The 19,378-nt window shown below is 43.4% G+C and overlaps 3 protein-coding genes across 3 annotated transcripts; 1 reads left to right on the forward strand and 2 right to left on the reverse strand.

Moving 5' to 3' along the window:
• Positions 1 to 1,538: 1,538 nt before the first annotated feature.
• On the forward strand, positions 1,539 to 4,421 carry LOC308378334 (tripartite motif-containing protein 16-like; the record flags this gene model as incomplete). The annotated part of the gene is given in 7 exon segments (XM_080855206.1): positions 1,539 to 2,098; positions 2,100 to 2,127; positions 2,465 to 2,560; positions 2,634 to 2,867; positions 3,370 to 3,529; positions 3,653 to 3,712; positions 3,895 to 4,421. Coding segments are annotated over 7 exon segments (1,665 nt in total).
• Positions 4,422 to 9,039: 4,618 nt separating this feature from the next.
• On the reverse strand, positions 9,040 to 10,330 carry LOC308378257 (uncharacterized protein; the record flags this gene model as incomplete). Its single annotated transcript, XM_080855118.1, has 4 exons — positions 9,040 to 9,540; positions 9,576 to 10,090; positions 10,173 to 10,231; positions 10,308 to 10,330. The coding sequence occupies 4 exons, from the start codon at positions 10,328 to 10,330 to the stop codon at positions 9,040 to 9,042; spliced, it is 1,098 nt and encodes a 365-aa protein (XP_080711244.1).
• A 2,483-nt stretch (positions 10,331 to 12,813) lies between these two features.
• LOC308378258 (uncharacterized protein) lies at positions 12,814 to 18,259 on the reverse strand (the record flags this gene model as incomplete). Its single annotated transcript, XM_080855119.1, is given in 7 exon segments — positions 12,814 to 13,667; positions 16,142 to 16,230; positions 16,383 to 16,683; positions 16,781 to 17,401; positions 17,404 to 18,012; positions 18,102 to 18,160; positions 18,237 to 18,259. Coding segments are annotated over 7 exon segments (2,556 nt in total).
• Between the last annotated feature and the right edge of the window lie 1,119 nt (positions 18,260 to 19,378).

Consider the following 19,378-nt stretch of genomic DNA (forward strand, 5'->3'; position numbering starts at 1 on the left):
CGGCATTGCAGGGGGTCCGTGATATGAGCCTAAGTTGATCAGTTCACCATTGATTTTTTTTTTTTTTTTATAAATTCGCTTTGATTTTTCAACACATTTCCAGATTACTCTTGAATATCGTGAAAAATATCTAAAATAAGAAAAATATGTCTAAAATAATATAAAGGAGATTCACGATTACAGAATGTAGCCTTGCACCTATCCAGTCTATGGTAGCCTGTGCTTTGTTAATACATTGCGTCCCTAACGTCATACTCATTATTATTATTATTATTCATAACCTGCAGTCTTGTGCGCGAAGTTGACAATCATCTGCAGTTTAAGTGTATTTTGAAGTTTAGTCGAAAAAGTAATACTTTTGGTGAACGACTGAAGTTATCTACAGCTAAAATGTTGTTCTCACGTCGAGCACAGATATTCTGCCTATAACACGATATTTTCACGATATTCAAGAGTAATCTGGAATTGTGTTGAAATATCAAAGCGAATTTATAAAAATTGATTGTGATTCTGCTGACCCCCTGCAATGGTGCCACAGACCCCTGGTTGAAAACCCATGTTCTAGTGGACTACTCATGATAACAATGAGGGACTGAAAGGTCTGGTGGATTCAAGACAACAAAAAACAGAAGAACTGTGTAGAACTGTGGACAAGTTTCGTTTGATTTGATACTTTATTTACTTTCCTTTGTATAATTGCTCTCAGGACTTTTACTGATTCTAACAGGAAGTGGGACTTTTATGTTTTATGTCAGCACACCTGAGGAAGCAGGAAAGAAGTGCATTTGTGGGACACCTGTGAGACTTTCCTAGTAGGTGGAGAAGCCATTGTGTGTGCCAAACAAAAGAAACTGGAAGATTTCTGTAAGGAGCCTTTGGCCAGTTTATGGAGTATATTCTCTCTTACTTGCCTGTTTGGGGATCATTGGAATATATGGTACTTTGATTTTTAGATCCTATTTTGCAGGAGAAGAGCAGTTCATTTTGGGTGAGACAAAGTTTTTTGTTTGTAACTTAACCAGGGCTGGATATTGTTTGAAGGCCTACTTTGAATTTTTGGGCCCTCCTTTGTTCAACCTCATAATGGTCTAAAGCATCAAGACACTTAATGCATGGCTTGCTATGTACAGTGTCTTTGTTATTAAGATTTTTCAGAATTATTGCCATGTGAATTTCTTGATGATTGTCCTTCAATTTTGAGAGAAATTAGGAAATTGCGTTAAAATGTGCATCCCTACAGTGTCTAGATATTTTTTCTAGAAAGTTTTCTAGACTGTCTGGAGTTTTCTAGAAAGAAGCTGATGTGTTAGAAAGGCAGGCAGTAGGTTCTCATTATGTGTGATATTTTCCCTATGCATCCTGTTTCCCATGATCCTTGTCTTGGGTTAACATGAGGTAGTGCTCTTCTCTTGTGCTCTTTACAGAGAAACGAAACTCAGTTCTGCCTCTAACTGGACTGTAAGGAAGAGATTACAAGAGTAAACTACATCTAACGAGAGAGAGGGAAAAATACACAGACACACTGAGAGTAGCACAAAATGGCAGAGGCCAGTGTTGTATGGAGTCAGGACCAGTTTAGCTGTCCAATCTGTCTTGATCTACTGAAGGATCCTGCGGGAATTCCTTGTGGACACAGTTTCTGTATGGATTGTATTACGAGCTGCTGGGATCAGGAAGATCTGAAGGGAGTCCACAGCTGCCCACAGTGCAGACAGACCTTCACACCAAGGCCAGTTCTGGGCAGAAACACCATGCTGGCTGAAGTGGTGGAGAAGCTGAGGATTATGGGACTCCAGGCTGCTCCACCTGCTCACTGTTATGCTGGACCTGGAGATGTGGAGTGTGACGTCTGCATTGGGAGAAAACGAAAGGCAGTCAAGTCCTGTCTGGTGTGTCTGTCCTCTTACTGTGAAACTCACTTCAGAGTTCATAATGATCTCAACCCAGGGAAGAAACACAAAGTGATTGAAGCTGCTGGTAATCTAGAAGATCTGATCTGCTCTCATCATGATGAACTACTAAAGGTCTTCTGTCGCACTGATCAGAGATGCATATGTATGCTGTGTGTCATGGATGAACATAATGGACATAAAACAGTTTGTCACAGCAGAGAGAACTGAGAAACAGGTGAGCCTTACTTAGCCAATACACCTGATACTGACAAAGGCCTTCCAGCTAAAAGGTTTTAGTTTGTTTGCACTGATAAACACATTAAAGTGAATAACAGCAGCTTTCTCTGACTTTATTCTCAGTTTTTGATCCTAAGGTTATTTTCTTTATTTCACTCCCACATTTGATACATCAACATATATAGGGTAAATGGTTATGGTTATATGAAAAAATAGTCAAACTGTTGATGGCTTCTAACTCTTTTAATCATGAAAATGACTATCAGTAGTAATACATATGTTTTATTCTTTCAGTACATTAAGTACACAACTCTTATAGATGTACCTGTTCACAGAAACTGTTGCATGATACTCTGAGAAAATCCCTACGGATAGTCCAGGAAAAAGAGACTGAACTGCAGGACCTGAGACAGGCTGTGAAAACTCTTCAGGTGAGTTTTATCAACCAGAGGAAATAACAAGAGACTGCTGTAGCCATTCATGTCTTGTATCTTGTCCAAACAGAGTTCTGCACAGGCAGCAGTGGAGGACAGTGAGAGGATCTTTACTGAAATAATCCGCTCCATTGAGAGAAGACGCTCAGAGGTGACAGAACTGATCAGAGATCAGGAGAGGGCTGAGGTGAGTCGAGCTGAAGAACTCATGGAGAAACTGGAGCAGGAGATTGCTGAGCTGAAGAAGAGAGATGCTGAGCTGGAGCAGCTTTCAACCACTGACAACCACATTTGTTTCCTTCAGGTAATGTCATTAGCTAAATGTGATGCTTTATCACAGAAGAGATTAGTTTATTTATGTAAAAAAAAAAAAAAAAGAACTGTTGACACCGCTCTACCTCTCAGTCAAAACTTCTGTTACCTATTCAGGTGCACTTTGGTAATGTGGTAAACATAATAGAGAAGAAAAGGTAACCGAGGCAACTCTTCTTTATTTATTATGCAGAGAGATTGTGATTGGTTATATATAATTTCAAAATATTACATTGATAACCCCTAACATCAGTGCCATTTTGCATTGCATTAGATCTGATCTGGCTAGATTTAGATTGTACCAGACTGGAGCTGGACATGTCAGAGTGGACGTGGTCTTTAGTCTCCTGCACCTCAATTGCTTCAAATTAAATTAAATGCTACCAGTGCCTCATTTTAACATGTCTATTTGTATGATGCAGGGCAATGGATGCCTTGGCCTGGGCCAAAATGCTCCAGTTTAATTTCATTTGGCTCATTTTCTGTTATTGTAGAGTTTCCCGTCTCTCTGTTCCTCCTCTGCTCCTGACAACTCACCCAGACCCAAGGTCCACACAGATCTGTCTTTTGATGAAGTAAAAGAAAGACTTTCTCAGCTCAGGGATAAATTAGAGGATTCACTCCAGCAGGGACTAAAGGACATTTCTAATACTGGTATGAGATGCATTATGTACTCCATGTGTATACTCCATTACTTTAAAAACCTTACGTCTGAATACAATGTTGATGCAACCCAGAAAGTTGTGGTTGTTGAAGGGTGTCTTATTGTCTTTACAGCAGAGCTTGTTAGCTTTCTATCACTGCCTGAGCCTACGACCAGAGAGGATTTCCTGGCATGTAAGTATATGATAGACATATATGTACTGCATGCACAAATACATAAACACCCATAAAAACACACATACAACACACACATCTATCAGCCGGTAGTGCACATGATAATGGATTAATAGTAAGGATTAAACCATTATGCCCTTGATCACTAATTGCTCAATGAGACATGTTTTATCCTCCCTCAGATGCCTGCCAGCTTACCCTGGATCCCAACACTGCTCATAATGTCCTCACATTGTCTGAGGGAAACAGAGTTGGAGAAAGGTTCAGTAATGTGAATCATTCATATCCTGACCATCCAGACAGATTTGATGTACATTGGCAGGTGCTGTGTAAAGAAGCTGTATCTAAACACTGCTACTGGGAGGTTGAGTGGTCAGGACAAGTTTACATTTCTGTATCATACAAAGGGCTCAGAAGGAAAGGAGGGGCTCTTGGTTGTCTTCTAGGATACAATAACAAGTCTTGGAGTTTGTACTGCACTTCATCTGGCTACATATTCATACATGATGGTAAAGAAATGTTACTCCCTCATAAGCCCACCTCCACCTCTAGAATAATAGTGTATGTTGATCACAAGACAGGAACTCTGTCTTTCTACAGTGTCTCTTATACAATGACTCTTCTGCACAAAATACACACCACATTCACTGAGCCACTGTATCCTGGCTTTTGGCTTAAATATAACAGCAAAATCAGATTGTGTCAGTAACAACATGCCAGCAGAATCTAAACATTCATGTCTAATTTGAATTGATAGAAGTCCCTGAAACACAGTTTCTTTCTTTATTCAGCCCTTCTAGCCTAGCTTTTGAGTTGCGTTTGAGAATACTGCATCTGAGAATATTGGCCAAATAGAAGCAACAACCCTCCTACAAATATTCATGAGGTAAAATGAATGTTTTAGTACTAGTCATGCAGACTACAAGTAAGCTTGTGCTTTATATATCTTTTGTCATCATGTTACCCATCACCTTTATTCTTCCACAAACATTCTGTCTCCCTTCAACACTCTAGTGACGCTCTCATCGCACACATGCTCACACACATCCACTTCTCTCCCCTAGAATTCTCTCTTTTTTGGTAACTGCAGTTCTTCTTTACTGTTTGTAATATTTGCAATAAACTAAAATCTTTATAACTATATACCTGTTGTTGTCGATCTGTGCAGTCAAAAGCGTCAGACTGAACCTAATTGTAACAGGTGAACAGAATACCTGCCCTACTTCTGGACTTTTGTTGATTTACATTGAATGGCTCCTCCAGTGTGAGCTGATTCACATTCAAGTAGCAATGGACAATTTGACTTTTACAACTAGATTGATGGACTAAGACATAAGTGTAAATGTGTAAATTATTTTTCAATGCAATGCTAGTTAGAGGTAATTTTTAAATAGCCACTGGTGTAACTATTGATAGTGCAGAGCACAAGGGACACGTCCTTCCCAACACTCCGGTCCCAATGCCCCTCCAGCAAGCCTCATGCCTGGACTTAATGATGTTGGTGACTGTCCATCGCATCTGTCCTTCTATGCAATCTTCTCTCTGACATGTGTTCCGTGCATGAGGCAAGGAAGGATCGTGAAGGATGTCCTGGTGGTAAGGAGGAAACCGGTCAGGCTTACCCTAGATGAGAGACGACAGGTCCCCAGACCTATTGTGCCAATGGGCATGGCACCGCCTGATGGAGAAAGAGAGGGTGTCCATCCTATCAGTAGTTTTCAGACCAGGCCAGACTCATGGTGGCTTTTGAGGGTTGTTGGCTGCTGCTGATCACCAGAAGGAGAGGCACGATCAGCAGGTCCACGATGTGCCTCTGCAGGTGGGCTAGTTGGATCCAGATCCAGGACATATACAGCTCAGTAGTCTACCACATACTGAAAGCTCCTCTCAGTGAAGGAGTGGTTTATATCATTGCTCCCTGTGGATGACTTGCTCAAGGTAATGGCCATATGTCCTGGGCTAGATCTTTTGTTTTGTTTTATTCAACTTAAAACTTAAAATACTTTAATTTAATTTAAAAAAGATTATTTAAAGTTACATAAACGAATCAATACAATATAATTAAAAGGGTTATTAGAAGATAAAATAAAAACAAAAATCTAGCAAAGATAATAAGGGGCTCACCCCCAAGCTTCTATATCAGGGTCCACGGTCATACCGATATGACCGATGGATCTCTGTAAAGTACCTTTGTTTGTATTTAAAACAGAATTGAAGTGGCGCCCTGGCACAGCTGCTCTGTAATCCTAGTTGATGAATAAGAGTAAGACTACTATTGAGTACATTTGATTCTGCCTGTATACACAATTGCATAGGTAGAGTACCGAATTGCAATCTTCAGAAAAGCAGTGGCCATACGTCTGCGTTGCAGTAATAGTTCATGACAAGGTTCATGAGAGGTTAATCAGGAATAAAGAAAATGTGTTTATAGACCCAAATAGGTACATTTGTTTTTGCCATTCAATAGACCTGTTAAAGATGATTGTTAATAGTTGTTTTATTAATCCTGAGACTATAGATTTTTTTAGGCCACTTTCTTAATCCTCTTCCCAGTAACATTGACATTGCATGTATTATATACAATTAAAACACTGTAAATAGGCCAATAAACATAAATGCAAAGTTACTGTCTTAAAAATACATCACTTTGACACCCAATTACTGGAAGGCTTGTATTGAAAGCTTATAGGTTGCTTGCTCCATTTGTATAAAACAAAGCCCATATGTTATAGCCTTATAAATAGCAATGCCATACTGAGAAAGTGGCTTAATGAGTAATGTTACAATTCATTACATATTCTAATGTCATCATTAATGACCTAGAGTCCTAGACTTTACCTGAACCTTAGGTAACTGACTATTCGTTGCGGTCGTAGAATATTACATCCTCTTTAGTCTTACATTATCACCCTAGGTTGGAAAGGAGGGAGTGAGAGAGTGCTATTCAATTGGTTGCAACCTCACCGTTAGATGCCACTAAAAACTACTCATAGTACCTTGGAAAAGATATTAAACTGAAACAACAGTGTGCCTGTACAGCAGCACGATCACCAAGTGGTAGCAAGATAGCATCTAGATTATTATTTTAGAATAATGTGCCACAGCATTACTCTAAGCACTGTTCCGCATACCCCAATGAATAGATTAATTTGATTTTGTCTTTTGTTTATGAGATAAGCCTGCCACACCTCATTCAACTATTTTTTTTTTCTATGTCATGTAGGCACTTTCCCCTGTAACTTAACTGCCAAAGTGCTTGTTTTCGATTAAGAACAGTCAACTAGCAAGACGTGAAGCATAAAAGTTATTTTTTTTTTTACGATTTAAGCTACTTAGGGTCTCAACCGCTTAAAACCTAAGAATGTAAGGTAGCAAAATGAATGAACTTTTCTAAATTAACCCTATCAAGCACACACATCTCCTGTAGCCTACAGGGTAGGAGAGTGGATTAACACATACCTTTTTGAACGCAGTTTACCCCTGAAATTAAGCTTGTTGAATTTCAAAATAATGTAGTAATTCTATTCGATTGGGTCTTTTAACTACCAGGGAGTGTCCTAAACTTTTAGCTTGTATTTCAATTAGTTTATATTTCCAATGACGCCATGGATAAGATAGCTACGCCGAGAAATCTTTATTTTGTTGACCAGATGTGGATAAGAAAATATAACTGTTACAAGAATATAATTCTTACAATGTTATCATTTTGTGTACGTTAAATTCCCTTTTTTATGATGGTCATTAGCAGTAGCACTACCAGCATTATTACATTAAATTAGCAGTTGATACATTTAGTCAATTACATACATTTAGCCAATAACATACATATTTAGAGTAGAATATTATACTCACCTTTGCACATGTACTTTTTGATAGTGTGATATTACTGTAGAGTTTCTGTTATAGCTCTTTTATATTGTACAATGGGAACACTAGTTTGCTAATGTTGTTGCCATCTAGTGGGCAAATTTCAAACAATCACTGATTTATGCATTGTATTCCTACTGCCAGAACACTTGCACCAGATTGTGAACACCAGCATGAATGTTAATCTATGTTCAAGTGTTTTTCCTAATGTTATTAATTTGTTTAGTGACCTTTACACATAACTTCAGAAAAGTGTTACATACATATATTAATATCTTGGTCATAAAAGTGTGTCAGAACCAACTTCCACATGGAATCAAGGTTGTTATCAGTAGCCGAAGCCAGCAAGACTCAACTGTTCTTAGATGCTTGCTGTTAGCTGATCAAATGCACTCATTCAATTTAAAACTGACCCTGAAATTATAGTTTATCCCTTTTGGCTTTTATATTGTTCCATGTTCTTAGGAATACACCATCTGAACTCCATTTCTTAAGAACTTTTAATTACTACATAAATAAAACTTGCCTAGATGTGGTGACAGGAGAATATCATTGAAACACCGATGCAGGGTACTTACAAATATAGCCCATTTTATGGAGCATTTGCCTCTATGGTATAACCAATGGCAGCATGTTACACACCTACATCTTAATAGTTCAAAAGAAAGCACACATTTTACTGAAGGTGGCTTCTTATAAACTTGGTTTGTCATATAGAACCTAATAAAGAATTTCTACCTCCTCAACTTTGTCCACTAATACTGTAATCAATTGGCTTCCCTCAACAGCAGTACAAAATTCCCATGTTATAAATGGATTACCGGCCTTTTACACCTCAATTCCATTCAGTTTTAGCAGGAGGTTAAAAGGTTTAGTCAAGAAAATTAAGGAGCAAAATTTGAGAAAATCTTTTTATTGTTTTAACCACAAGGTAAAGTGAATCCTAGAAATCCATTCAGGTTGGAGTTCAGGGCCTGAGAAGAAAAGACAAAATGAGAAAAGGAAGACACCCTACATGAAACACAGAATTTGAGTGCGAAATGTAACGTATACCTCCATGGCAGATCAACTGGGCAAATCTATCCTTTCCTGAAGAGAAAGAAACACATTAGAATTCAAACACTCACTTACGACCACAGACATACAGAAACTCCCAGGCCTACCTTGAAGGAGCGTAGTCTACAGTTTGGCCAGTCTGGGCTTCATGTCTAGGGAAACTGGGGACAGGAGCAGGCTGAGCAGCACCATCACTTGGAGGAATGTCCAGTGGGATGTAGGTGGTTTGGGAAAAGACCCTTCTTCCACGCACGTAACGATTAAAAGATTTAACCACGTAGTGCGTTTGAAAACCTGATGGTTCTGTGATCACAAGGTAGCGCTCTTGCCCTGATGAGGGACCCTCAGCATCACCGCCATTAGAAGTGGTTTCTCCACTGACATCCATGGAGGAGCTCTCAAGACTACCTAAAGGGCTGGATTGAGCCATTTGAGGCTGGGGCATCTGGACTGGCATTGAAGCCATCGGGGCCTGCACTTGGGGCATCTTGGCTGCCTGGCTCACTGGGGCTGGGGGCATCTGGACCCATGATGGGGGCATCTGCTGCTGGGGCATCTTGGCTGCCTGGCTCACCGGGGCTGGGGGCATCTGGACCCACGACGGGGGCATCTGCTGCTGGGGCATATTGGCCCATGCTGAGGGCATCTTGGCTGCCTGGCTCACCGGGGCTGGGGGCATCTGGACCCATGATGGGGGCATCTGCTGCTGGGGCATCTTGGCTGCCTGGCTCACCGGGGCTGGGGGCATCTGGAGCCAAGATGGGGGCATCTGCTGCTGGGGCATCTTGGCTGCCTGGCTCACCGGGGCTGGGGGCATATGGACCCACGATGGGGGCATCTGCTGCTGGGGCATCTTGGCTGCCTGGCTCACCGGGGCTGGGGGCATCTGGAGCCATGATGGGGGCATCTGCTGCTGGGGCATCTTGGCTGCCTGGCTCACCGGGGCTGGGGGCATATGGACCCACGATGGGGGCATCTGCTGCTGGGGCACCTTGGCTGCCTGGCTCACTGGGGCAGGGGGCATCTGGACCCATGATGGGGGCATCTGCTTCTGGGGCATCTTGGCTGCCTGGCTCACTGGGGCCTGGGGCATCTTGGTTTGCTCCTGGGGAATCTGGGGCCATGATGGGGGCATCTGTGCCTGGGGCATCTTGGCTGCCTGGCCTACAGACTGCTGATCCTGGCCCTCCTGAGCAGGGGTGAGGGGAGTCCACACGGAGTTCACCAGGCCATCGCGACTCACCGGAGACCCTTCCTGGTTTGATGACATCTGCATCTGGCTTGCTGGGGCATGAGTCTCTGCTTTGCTAACTTTCCTTTCTTTAGAAGGTTCATTGTAACTTAGGAGTGCTTGACCTTTGATTGAGCTGAAGTCATTCATGGAAGGTACAGCGCCAATGCCAGGAGGCCTGGGTCTTACGCTAGAGTACCCAGAACTCTGGGGTAATTCAAACCCTAGAACAAAACAAGGGATTCAGTACAAATATACTTAACATGCAACTTTACTAAAAAAAAAAATAGAAGCACCAATCCATACCTTGTTGAAGTTGTTGGCCGCATATTTCACCTATGAAGTAAAGACAAATCCAAGGCAACCTGCAGAATATACTTTGTTTAGACCAGGTAACAGAGAGAAAAAGACAACCTAAAGACAAATCAATTGAATGTGTACCTGAACATCATGCCAAGAGTCATCACCAACTTCACTGGTTTGCAGCTAAGACCCAAAAGTAGCACTCTTCTCCTCACCACTGCAACACCCCAGCTTTGACTCCCAAATAACCAAGCTGGTCTTTTATAGGCACAGCTCCTCTGGCTTAATCCTAATTAACCAAATGGCTTCAGCTGACTGCAATTGCTGTGTATGTGGTCAGGTGTGAACTTCCATTCAACAAGTTTGACATTACTGCCACTATTTACTGCCACTTTGCCATTACAATACAAGAAGGATAAGCAGCACCATTGTTTGGCCTAAATTAGCAGCACATTTGTTGTAGAGATACCTGTTTATTAGTGTAATTCTCAGTCAGGCGTTGATGAGCTAGTTGTACTTCAGTTCTTGACATTATGCCGCTTATAAGGGAGTGTAGACCCAAAGCTCATTCTCAGCCCTGGCTTGATGACAATATATGCACATTGAGAGACATATTGAGCAGGTCTGAACGCAAATGGAAAAATGATGTCTTATGAGGTCACACATGATGGCACTATTAACTATCACAATGCTTTCAAAAAACTAGAAATGACCACCTGGCAAATATTGTCACAGAACCACTATAGGCCTTATGACCTGTGTCATATCATCAAAACCCTTCCAACTGCCCCTTTGTGGTGATTAGAACAAATATTCTGTGAAAAAAATGAATAGGATCTGCTTCAGCCAATCCAGCCAATTTCAATGTTGTGGCAGCAACTCACATAACTTACAAAAGCACAAATAACTTAGAACACACACAATGCATATTTAGAGTAGAATATTACTCACCTTCGCAGATGTACTTTCTATTGAACCTATTTTGATACTGTGATATTGCTGTAGACTAGAGTTTCTAATATTGCTGTTTTATACTGTACAATGGGAGCACTAGTTTGCTAATGTTGTTGCCATCTAGTGGGCAAATTTCATATAATCACTTACATATGCATTGCATTCCTACTGCCAGAAGACTTGCACCAGGTTGTGAAGACTAGCATTAAAGTTGAGAGTTGAGAGATCAAGTCAACTGTTCTTAGATGCTTGCTGTAACCTAATCAAATGCACTAATTTAATTTAAAACGGTCCATGAAATTGCAGTGCATCCTTTTTTATTGTTCCATGTTCTTTAAAATAAACCATCTGAAATGAATTAGTTAAGAACTTTGAATTACATACATAAATAAAACTTGCCTTTATGTGGTTGACACATGGTCAAGTGTCTAACATTACTCTTTATATATGTTTTAGTGTCCTTTTCACATATCTTCAGACATGAGTAACATACAGTATACTCATATTTCTGTCATACAATTGTGCCAGAACCAACTTTTAGATGACATCACACTTGTTGTCAGTAGCTGTAGCCAGCAAGACTCAACTGTTCTTAGATGCTGGCTGTTAGCTGATCAAATGCACTCCATTTATTGTAAAACTGTCCATGGAATTGCAGTGCATCCTTTGTATTGTTCCATGTTCTTTAAAATAAACCATCTGAAATGAATTATTAAGGAACTTTGAATAATTACATAAATAAAACTTGCCTGTATGTGGTTGACAGGAGATTTATCATTAAAACACTGATGCAGGGTACTTACAAATATAGCCCATTTTATAGAGCATTTGCCTCTGGTATAACCAATGGCAGCAGGTTACACACCTACAGCTTAACAGTTGAAAAATAAGCAGACATTTGACTGAAGGTGGCTTCTTATAAACTTGGTTTGTCAGAGAACCCAATAAAGAAATTCTACCTCCTGAACATCCCGACTTTCTCCATTAATACTGTAATCAATTGGCTTCCCTCAACAGCAGGACAACATTCCCATGTTATACTTGGATAGCCTGCCTTTTACACCTCAATCCCATTCAGTTTTAGCAGGAGGTTCAAAGGTCATCAAGAAATAAAAGAGCAACATTTGAGAAAATCTTTTTATTGTTTTAACCACAAGGTAAAGTGAATCCTAGAAATCCAATCAGGTTGGAGTTCAGGTCCTGAGAAGACAAGACAAAATTAGAAAAGGAAGACTCCCTCCTACATGAAACACAGAATTTGAGTGCAAAATGTAACATATACCTCCATGGCAGATCAACTGGGCAAATCTTATCCTTTCCTGAAGAGAAAGAAACACATTAGAATTCAAACACTCACTTACGACCACAGACATACAGAAACTCCCAGGCCTACCTTGAAGGAGCGTAGTCTACAGTTTGGCCAGTCTGGGCTTCATGTCTAGGGAAACTGGGGACAGGAGCAGGCTGAGCAGCACCATCACTTGGAGGAATGTCCAGTGGGATATAGGTGGTTTGGGAAAAGACCCTTCTTCCACGCACGTAACGATTAAAAGATTTAACCGCGTAGTGCGTTTGAAAACCTGATGGTTCTGTGATCACAAGGTAGCGCTCTTGCCCTGATGAGGGACCCTCAGCATCACCGCCATTAGAAGTGGTTTCTCCACTGACATCCATGGAGGAGCTCTCAAGACTACCTAAAGGGCTGGATTGAGCCATTTGAGGCTGGGGCATCTGGACTGGCATTGAAGCCATCGGGGCCTGCACTTGGGGCATCTTGGTTGCCTGGCTCACTGGGGCTGTGGGCATCTGGACCCATGATGGGGGCATCTGCTGCTGGGGCATCTTGGCTGCCTGGCTCACTGGGGCTGGGGGCATCTGGACCCATGATGGGGGCATCTGCTGCTGGGGCATCTTGGCTGCCTGGCTCACCGGGGCTGGGGGCATCTGGACCCACGATGGGGGCATCTGCTGCTGGGGCATATTGGCCCATGCTGAGGGCATCTTGGCTGCCTGGCTCACCGGGGCTGGGGGCATCTGGACCCATGATGGGGGCATCTGCTGCTGGGGCATCTTGGCTGCCTGGCTCACCGGGGCTGGGGGCATCTGGAGCCATGATGGGGGCATCTGCTGCTGGGGCATCTTGGCTGCCTGGCTCACCGGGGCTGGGGGCATATGGACCCACGATGGGGGCATCTGCTGCTGGGGCATCTTGGCTGCCTGGCTCACCGGGGCTGGGGGCATCTGGAGCCATGATGGGGGCATCTGCTGCTGGGGCATCTTGGCTGCCTGGCTCACCGGGGCTGGGGGCATATGGACCCACGATGGGGGCATCTGCTGCTGGGGCACCTTGGCTGCCTGGCTCACTGGGGCAGGGGGCATCTGGACCCATGATGGGGGCATCTGCTGCTGGGGCATCTTGGCTGCATGGCTCACTGGGGCCTGGGGCATCTTGGTTTGCTCCTGGGGAATCTGGGGCCATGATGGGGGCATCTGCGCCTGGGGCATCTTGGCTGCCTGGCCTACAGACTGCTGATCCTGGCCCTCCTGAGCAGGGGTGAGGGGAGTCCACACGGAGTTCACCAGGCCATCGCGACTCACCGGAGACCCTTCCTGGTTTGATGACATCTGCATCTGGCTTGCTGGGGCATGAGTCGCTGCTTTGCTAACTTTCCTTTCTTTAGAAGGTTCATTGTAACTTAGGAGTGCTTGACCTTTGATTGAGCTGAAGTCATTCATGGAAGGTACAGCGCCAATGCCAGGAGGCCTGGGTCTTACGCTAGAGTACCCAGAACTCTGGGGTAATTCAAACCCTAGAACAAAACAAGGGCTTCAGTACAAATACAGTATACTTAACATGCAACTGTACTAAAAAAAAAAAAAAAAAAAAAAAAAAAAAGCACCAATCCATACCTTGTTGAAGTTGTTGGCCGCATATTTCACTTATGAAGTAAAGACAAATCCAAGGCAACCTGCAGAATATACTTTGTTTAGACCAGGTAACAGAGAGAAAAAGACAACCTGAAGACAAACAGTTGAATGTGTACCTGAACATCATGCCAAGAGTCATCACCAACTTCACTGGTTTGCAGCTAAGACCCAAAAGTAGCACTCTTCTCCTCACCACTGCAACACCCCAGCTTTGACTCCCAAATAACCAAGCTGGTCTTTTATAGGCACAGCTCCTCTGGCTTAATCCTAATTAACCAAATGGCTTCAGCTGACTGCAATTGCTGTGTATGTGGTCAGGTGTGAACTTCCATTCAACAAGTTTGACATTACTGCCACTATTTACTGCCACTTTGCCATTACAATACAAGAAGGATAAGCAGCACCATTGTTTGGCCTAAATTAGCAGCACATTTGTTGTAGAGATACCTGTTTATTAGTGTAATTCTCAGTCAGGCGTTGATGAGCTAGTTGTACTTCAGTTCTTGACATTATGCCGCTTATAAGGGAGTGTAGACCCAAAGCTCATTCTCAGCCCTGGCTTGATGACAATATATGCACATTGAGAGACATATTGAGCAGGTCTGAACGCAAATGGAAAAATGATGTCTTATGAGGTCACACATGATGGCACTATTAACTATCACAATGCTTTCAAAAAACTAGAAATGACCACCTGGCAAATATTGTCACAGAACCACTATAGGCCTTATGACCTGTGTCATATCATCAAAACCCTTCCAACTGCCCCTTTGTGGTGATTAGAACAAATATTCTGTGAAAAAAATGAATAGGATCAGCTTCAGCCAATCCAGCCAATTTCAATGTTGTGGCAGCAACTCACATAACTTACTAAAGCACAAATAACTTAGAACACACACAATGCATATATATAGTAGAATATTACTCACCTTCGCAGATGTACTTTCTATTGAACCTATTTTGATACTGTGATATTGCTGTAGACTAGAGTTTCTAATATTGCTGTTTTATACTGTACAATGGGAGCACTAGTTTGCTAATGTTGCTGCCATCTAGTGGGCAAATTTCATATAATCACTTACATATGCATTGCATTCCTACTGCCAGAGGACTTGCACCAGGTTGTGAAGACTAGCATTAAAGTTGAGAGTTGAGAGATCAAGAGTCAACTGTTCTTAGATGCTTGCTGTAACCTAATCAAATGCACTAATTTAATTTAAAACGGTCCATGAAATTGCAGTGTATCCTTTTTTTATTGTTCCATGTTCTTTAAAATAAACCATCTGAAATGAATTAGTTAAGAACTTTGAATTACATACATGAATAAAACTTGCCTTTATGTGGTTGACACATGGTCAAGTGTCTAACATTACTCTTTATATATGTTTTAGTGTCCTTTTCACATATCTTCAGAAATGTGTACTACATACAGTATACTCATATTTCTGTCATACAATTGTGCCAGAACCAACTTTTAGATGACATCACACTTGTTGTCAGTAGCTGTAGCCAGCAAGACTCAACTGTTCTTAGATGCTGGCTGTTAGCTGATCAAATGCACTCCATTTATTGTAAAACTGACCATGGAATTGAAGTGCATCCTTTGTATTGTTCCATGTTCTTTAAAATAAACCATCTGAAATGAATTAGTAAGGAACTTTGAATAATTACATAAATAAAACTTGCCTGTATGTGGTTGACAGGAGATTTAACATTAAAACACTGATGCAGGGTACTTACAAATATAGCCCATTTTATAGAGCATTTGCCTCTATGGTATAACCAATGGCAGCAGGTTACACACCTACAGCTTAACAGTTGAAAAATAAGCAGACATTTGACTGAAGGTGGCTTCTTATAAACTTGGTTTGTCAGAGAACCCAATAAAGAAATTCTACCTCCTGAACATCCCGACTTTCTCCATTAATACTGTAATCAATTGGCTTCCCTCAACAGCAGGACAACATTCCCATGTTATACTTGGATAGCCTGCCTTTTACACCTCAATCCCATTCAGTTTTAGCAGGAGGTTCAAAGGTCATCAAGAAATAAAAGAGCAACATTTGAGAAAATCTTTTTATTGTTTTAACCACAAGGTAAAGTGAATCCTAGAAATCCAATCAGGTTGGAGTTCAGGTCCTGAGAAGACAAGACAAAATTAGAAAAGGAAGACTCCCTCCTACATGAAACACAGAATTTGAGTGCAAAATGTAACATATACCTCCATGTCAGATCAACTGGGCAAATCTATCCTTTCCTGAAGAGAAAGAAACACATTAGAATTCAAACACTCACTTACAACCACAGACATACAGAAACTCCCAGGCCTACCTTGAAGGAGCGTAGTCTACAGTTTGGCCAGTCTGGGCTTCATGTCCAGGGAAACTGGGGACAGGAGCAGGCTGAGCAGCACCATCACTTGGAGGAACGTCCAGTGGGATGTAGGTGGTTTGGGAAAAGACCCTTCTTCCACGCACGTAACGATTAAAGGATTTAACCACGTAGCGCGTTTGAAAACCTGATGGTTCTGTGATCACAAGGTAGCGCTCTTGCCCTGATGAGGGACCCTCAGCATCACCGCCATTAGAAGTGGTTTCTCCACTGACATCCATGGAGGAGCTCTCAAGACTACCTAAAGGGTTGGATTGAGCCATTTGAGGCTGGGGAATCTCAACTGGCATTGAAGCCATCGGGGCCTGCACCTGGGGCATCTTAGCTTCCTGGCTCACTGGGGCCAGAGGCGTCTTGGCCTGCGCCTGGGGCATCTTGGCTGCCTGGCTCACCGGGGCTGTGGGCATCTGGACCCATGATGGGGGCATCTGCTGCTGGGGCATCTTGGCTGCCTGGCTCACCAGGGCAGGGGGAATATGGACCCACGATGGGGGCATCTGCTGCTGGGGCACCTTGGCTGCCTGGCTCACTTGGGCCAGAGGCATCTTGGCTGCCTGGCTCACTGGGGCTGGGGGCATCTGGACCCATGATAGGGGCATCTGCTGCTGGGGCACCTTGGCTGCCTGGCTCACTGGGGCTGGGGGCATCTGGACCCATGATGGGGGCATCTGCTGCTGGGGCATCTTGGCTGCCTGGCTCACCGGGGCTGGGGGCATCTGGACCCATGATGGGGGCATCTGCTGCTGGGGCATCTTGGCTGCCTGGCTCACAGGGGCTGGGGGCATCTGGACCCATGATGGGGGCATCTGCTGCTGGGGCACCTTGGCTGCCTGGCTCACTGGGGCTGGGGGCATCTGGACCCATGATGGGGGCATCTGCTGCTGGGGCATCTTGGCTGCCTGGCTCACCGGGGCTGGGGGCATCTGGACCCATGATGGGGGCATCTGCTGCTGGGGCATCTTTGCTGCCTGGCTCACCGGGGCTGGGGGCATCTGGACCCACGATGGGGGCATCTGCTGCTGGGGCACCTTGGCTGCCTGGCTCACTGGGGCTGGGGGCATCTGGGCCTGCTGCTGGGGCACCTTGGCTGCCTGGCTCACCAAGGATGGGGGCATCTGGACCCATGATGGGGGCATCTTGGCTCTCTGGCTCACGGGGGCTGGAGGCATCTTGGTTTGCTCCTGCGCCTGTGGCATCTTGGCTGCCTGGCTCAATGGGGCAGGGGGCATCTGGACCCATGATGGGGGCATCTGCGCCTGGGGCATCTTGGCTGCCTGGCCTACAGACTGCTGATCCTGGCCCTCCTGAGCAGGGGTGAGGGGAGTCCACACGGAGTTCACCAGGCCATCGCGACTCACCGGAGACCCTTCCTGGTTTGATGACATCTGCATCTGGCTTGCTGGGGCATGAGTCTCTGCTTTGCTTACTTTCCTTTCTTTAGAAGGTTCATTGTAACTTAGGACTGCTTGACCTTTGATTGAGCTGAAGTCATTCATGGAAGGTACAGAGCCAATGCCAGGAGGCCTGGGTCTTACGCTAGAGTACCCAGAACTCTGGGGTAATTCAAACCCTAGAACAAAACAAGGGCTTCAGTACAAATATACTTAACATGCAACTTTACTGAAAAAAAAAAAAAAAAAAAAAAGCACCAATCCATACCTTGTTGAAGTTGTTGGCCGCATATTTCACTTATGAAGTAAAGGCAAATCCAAGGCAACCTGCAGAATATACTTTGTTTAGACCAGGTAACAGAGAGAAAAAGACAACCTAAAGACAAATCAATTGAATTTGTACCTGAACATCATGCCAAGAGTCATCGCCAACTTCACTGGTTTGCAGCTAAGACCCAAAAGTAGCACTCTTCTCCTCACCACTGCAACACCCCAGCTTTGATTCCCAAACAACAAAGCTGGTCTTTTATAGGCAAGGCTCCTCTGGCTGAATCCTAATTAACCAAATGGCTTCAGCTGACTGCAATTGCTGTGTGTGTGGTCAGGTGTGAACTTCCATTCAACAAGTTTGACATTACTGCCTATATTTACTGCCACTTTGCCATTACAATACAAGAAGGATAAGCAGCACCATTGTTTGGCCTAAATAAGCAGCACATTTGTTGTAGAGATACCAGTTTATTAGTGTAATTCTCAGTCAGGCGTTGATGAGCTAGTTGTACTTCAGTTCTTGACATTATGGCGCTTATAAGGGAGTGTCGACCCAAAGCTCATTCTCAGCCCTGGCTTAATGACAATATATGCACATTGAGAGAAATATTGAGCAGGACTGAACCTAAATGGAAAATTATGTCTGATGATGTCACACATGATTGCACTTTAAACTATCACAGTGCTTTAAAAAAAAACCTTTAAATGACTACCTGGCAAATATTGTCACAGAACCACCAGAGGCCTGAGGTCCTGTTTTATATCATCAAAACCCTCAACAGCCCCCAATGTAGTGATGAGAAAAAATATTCTGTGGGAAAATCCAAGCCTTTGATCACACATGTCGTGGTCACTTATTTTGACTTAATGCGAGGAGGAGCCAGACACTTCCTTTGGGGTTCTGTTTAGTGTATTGACCAAGTTAGATGTGTGTACATTAATCCATGACTTCCATGGTATTTCTCTTCATGTTAGGTTTGTTTGGTAGTGTTACGATAGGCAAAGATAGATGCAATTACTGAGACAGTACACTACCATTTTCACATCCCATACACCAGGGGGAGTGCCGGTTTACACAGGCTGCTCATTGGCTGAGCGAAAAGAGGCAACAGGTGATAATGGCTCACCTGGGAGCACTCAGGAGGGCGGAGTGGAATCACGTAGCAAGCAGAGAGAGACGGCCTAGCTCTGACGCCGTAACTCAACTGCGGGACTTATTTGCCTATCGGACATTTCGGTGCGTTTGTTTTCTTTTGTTTTCCTCCCCACTTGTGA

The sequence above is a fragment of the Sprattus sprattus genome (assembly GCF_963457725.1).
Source record: "Sprattus sprattus genome assembly, chromosome: 17".
In the NCBI taxonomy this organism is placed as follows: domain Eukaryota; kingdom Metazoa; phylum Chordata; class Actinopteri; order Clupeiformes; family Clupeidae; genus Sprattus; species Sprattus sprattus.